Genomic DNA, 4,761 nt, shown 5'->3' with positions numbered 1-4,761 from the left:
AAAATACTAAAGTCCTGAGATTCTCAGTCAATTACCCTTTGTTATAAACAAAATTAACACTCGCCATCCATTAGTATTTTATCTGGCTTATCCACGAACCAACCTTTATACAAATTCTCCCATTTATAAACTTTGTGAATATTTTAACTTATATGCTTCCGATATTCACATTGATTCAACTAGTCTAAATCATATGAATATAATCTAATCCGAATAGTAGTGTTTTAAAAAAATAATACTAAATAAACTAAAACAGAACTTAACTATATTTTATTAGTAGTAGGGTAATTTCTGCATTAATTTGCTCATTTTTGTATTTCCTTTTATTATCTACTACAGTACTTTTTATAGCATGTTAAGTTAGTATCTCTAAGTGGCCTTGTAGTTGTAGATACTTGTAAGAAATAAAATCTCTAACTAGGAAAGTTTTTGAGGTACACAGAATGTTTTTAACTGTTGGGTAAGAACTGTTCTTGTTTTGATTATCACCTTTTTAAAAGAGTCATTGAAATATTTGGTAAAAATAACCTTGTTCAATCTAATTCAACAATGCAAGTGTCCTAAGAAAAGTATCAAAAAAACATCCTCATTAAAAAGTTATCTAACTACCCAAAACATTAACCCAGGATTCAATTTTTACCCCCAAACAACCTCAAGTAACTTTTCTATATTAATGTGTCAGAAATATTTTAAGTGGCATATAAGTTACACTCGAGAATAGATAAAATCAATTCTACAAACTTTTAAACACTTTATTTGCTCACAAACGTATATAAGCTCCTTAAAAAAAACCAAATATCATACATAATAAACACATAAAAACATCTACTTGGTGACATCTTGTGGAGCACAGCTCCTAGGAGTGATGCTATTAAACAATCTGTCTTTTATCATTTGAGCCATGAGGCCGTGGATGATTTCGATGGTGGTTTTGCAGCTGTCTTTTGTGGCCTTAAGTAGTTTATCTTCCGTGCGTTTTTCGTTCGGATCTGCGGCTCCTAATATAAAACCTCCACGCCCTGCAGTTGATAATTATTATCAATTAAAGAAAAATTACTGGGCAAATCCTGACTAACCGATAGCAGTCTCAGACTGTTCCAGTTTCTCAGACAAATCAAATATTTGACCGGTAGTATAGTCGGCGTTAGTTAACAAGCTTGAGGAGCTCAACGTGTTCACCCAATATTTGTTCCACAATGAGTCCAACAGTCTTCTATCAAGCGAGGACTTAAAGTATGAGACTTCCAGAGAATAGTATTGCTTGCAATGTACACCAAAGTCCTCAATTTTGTTTAGAGGAATTGTTTGGTATTCTGATGGTTCTTCATTGGCTGGTTTATATCCCTATAAGATAAGATAAGATGTTTATTGGTGCTAATACTATATAAGAAGAGTTTACACAAGTCAATATTACCCATTAATTTGCAAGATCTATAAAACTTTTAATGTTTGTTTTAACGTGCAAGATACAATGCGATATAGGCGAGGAACAGTCAATATGTTAAGCTTAGAGAAATCTGCTCTACAGTCTGCCCTATAATTGAGATTTAAAAGAATTCTTATTGCCTTTCTTTTAAGGGAGAAAATGCGACTTGCATCGGTTGCATGACCCCAGGCAAGAATTCCATATGATATTCTTGAATAAACACATGCAAAATAGGCTGACAAAGCAGCCTTAGTAGATACACTATGGACTAAGTTTCAAAGAGCAAAGACACCAGAAGCCACCTTCAGAGATAAGTAATCCCCATGTGCATTTCAGATAAGTTTCAAATCAATTTTAATGGTCAAAAAAGTAACTGGTTTATTTACAAAATCCTGAAAATTCAAATTACGAGCAGTCACAAACAGTTTTTGATTTTTATTAGGATTCCTGCTTAATTGATAAGCATAAAACCAATCAGCAACCCTTAACTGCGTCTCCTTCAGGCTCATTTGCAGATCAGCAAGTGCACCAGCCTTCTTCGCCAATGTAGTATAATCCGCAAATAGAATAGAATTAATACCTGGATCCACTCAAGATAATTGATATAGATTAGAAAGAGCAATGGTCCCAGCAAAGATTCTTGAGGGACCCCATAATCCAAGTGATTGAAACTTGATTATAGACCATTGCAACTCACTATTTGAGATCTACCAGAGAGATATGATTTAATTAATTTAACGCTAGAATCTTAATATTTATAGTACTTGTGACCCCAGTAAACTCACCATTTTTCATGCCATCATTTATTAGATCTATCAATTGATTAATTACCAGTATAGCAGATTCTGCATTTCTAAACCCAGAGGTACTTAGTACTAAAACTAGTGCTTAGTACTAAAAAGATTATTAAATTCAAAGTAATTTGTTATTCTAGATTTTAAAGCTTTTTCAACTATTTTTAAAAAAATGGGCCCAATTGACATGGGTCGATAATTGGTTAGATCATGGTCACTCCAAAACAACTCTGGAGATTTTGAGCACACTATGATAAATTGATTCTTTTTCACACATGTTAAAAAGTTTGATACACAATAAGACTCATGATATGTTTCATTAATACCATTAATTATACCATAAATTAGTACCATTAATATCATTATTCATTAATAGCATTACCATTATAATTTCATTATACCATTATCATTTCATTCATACCATAAAAGTCCTGACTATTTTTGTTCTTAAAGATTTAATGATGTCCTGTAGTTCAACAATAGTTATTTCCTTAAGCATAAAATGTGTATCAGGCAGATTTAAGTTAGATATATGTTGAATACAAAACTTTCAACTCTCCAGCAGTTCTCTGACACAGGGTAGGCTATTTATAATGCTGGATGCAATTGCAATAAAAAAAGTAGTAAAATCTTCAGGAGATAATTGTTCTTTACTTTTTAAAATAATGGAGGTTACACATACTTTTTATATGGTAGTTTTGTTTTTAGGTCCTTTAGCAGATCATAGTTATTTTGATTTGCTTGCTCTGATACAAGGTTTAAAACTTCCCGTTGGTTTCTTAATTTACCATTAAACCAATTAAGATTCAATTCAGAATTCTTATATTTATACTACAATACTTGGGAAAGCTAAATTAATATTAGTTTGAAGGAAAGTGATAAATAAATGTGCTTTATATTCAATTAACATGGATTAGCAATTCAAGAAATCCCAATTTATATTGCTTACAAGATTATAAAAATAAAACAAGCCATTTCTTTTATATGGTTGTATTGCATTTTCTTTTGAAAGATTGTGATCTGAGATATTGAAGTTATAAATAGATGCTTTGGAGCACAAGTTTGAAAATATATTGTCAATGCATGAGTTGCCATGGGCTGGTAGAATTTTTTTTATGAAAGGCATATGTCAGAATCAAATCTAGAATTTTATTATTACCTAGAATAAAATTTATGTTAAGTTCCCAAATCCCCATTTACAATGAGGTTTAGATCTGTCACTGATCAAAACTATTAGATGGAGATCTATAGCAAGTTAAAAGTTTACAGTACAGATTTCACATTGCATTTCTAATGACAAATTACAGATCAAGTTAGTTCTTACATAAGAAAAAGTAATGTAAAGTCCAGTGCAACGATATATTGGAATGGTCACCTGTCAAAACACCAGCATTTTACTTCTCAAACAATGTAAATAGAAGGTGGATGACATTGTTTGACAGGTCGAATGCTGGTGTTTTGACGGGTGACCATTCTAATATATCGTTGCACTGGACTTTACCAAAGTATTATCATCATTTACCTTTGGATAAGTTCTAAAAGCACCCAAACAAACTTTACCGGCTGATATTGTACGAACTGGATCAATAACAATGGCAACAAAAGGTTCTTGGAAATTCTGGTTTAACATTTGTGTGCTTACATCAATACCAGATAACCAACAGCCATAACCAGGGTGGCTGTGGTACCAACCAATGGCATTTTCTTGACGACCAACCTAGTAAAGAATTTAACATAATTTTCTAAATCATATTTTCATTTTGCTTACCATTTTTGATGCATCTATGTAAGAACTCATATACTCATAAGCTTGAGCCTGGGCATTTACTCTCGTTTCAGTACCTTCTACAGGTAATGCAAATGAGTCCATAACAAACATAGTATTGCCGTCCACCTTTCCCAAAATTAAACCCATAACTTCTAAAGTGCCACCTGACCTGGCATGCATTACCATTTTCAATAGGGCTAGTGCTGATATTTTTATGTCTTTAAAGAAATGTGGGCTAAAAATAAAAGGTTGTGTTTAAAAGGTGATGTTCGAGCTCTTACAAAGCTACTTACTCTTTTTCCCAAGGTTTTGCAGCCAGGATGTCGCTTTGCTGTTTTTTATCATATTTGTAGATTTCGTCAACAGAGTTTACCACTTCGATATTGTTAGAGAGTTCCCAAGTTTTTTGAGCAATTTGGTTTTGGCTGTCGCCGGTCGAGGTGCCCGGCTTCGACATGGTTTGCGATCTTTTAATATACTAATTATTTTAAAAGAATACTTTAAGTTCTATTGGGCTTTCTCTATAAACAAAAACAAAGGTACGCGTTTGACAGATTTCATCTGGAGACGTGACAGATGTCATTACATTATTTGACAGTGGCATTGGGAGTTCGGTTTTAACATTGGGCACTTTTGAGAATTCACCATTAATTCACCGGATGAATTAACCGGTTAATCAAAAAAGTTTCGGTAGATCTCAGGTTGCCGTTCAGTTACTTAAACATTCGGAAACACTTCGGTTGATTTTCTTAGAATTTATTTGGTAGTTGGCA

At 32.9% G+C, this 4,761-nt stretch overlaps 1 protein-coding gene across 1 annotated transcript; it reads right to left on the bottom strand.

Moving 5' to 3' along the window:
- Positions 1 to 738: 738 nt before the first annotated feature.
- LOC126742410 (COP9 signalosome complex subunit 5) lies at positions 739 to 4,559 on the bottom strand. Its single transcript, XM_050449063.1, has 5 exons — positions 4,282 to 4,559; positions 3,989 to 4,223; positions 3,743 to 3,937; positions 1,077 to 1,344; positions 739 to 1,019 (listed from the first exon to the last, which is right to left on the bottom strand). Exons 1-5 carry the CDS (start codon positions 4,443 to 4,445, stop codon positions 826 to 828), a joined length of 1,056 nt encoding a protein of 351 aa, XP_050305020.1. The 5' UTR covers positions 4,446 to 4,559; the 3' UTR covers positions 739 to 825.
- Between the last annotated feature and the right edge of the window lie 202 nt (positions 4,560 to 4,761).

Source organism: Anthonomus grandis, chromosome 11, assembly GCF_022605725.1.
Source record: "Anthonomus grandis grandis chromosome 11, icAntGran1.3, whole genome shotgun sequence".
Lineage (NCBI taxonomy): Eukaryota > Metazoa > Arthropoda > Insecta > Coleoptera > Curculionidae > Anthonomus > Anthonomus grandis.
The sequence above is the reverse complement of the archived record's forward strand: the minus strand, read 5'-3'. Positions and strand labels throughout refer to the sequence as shown.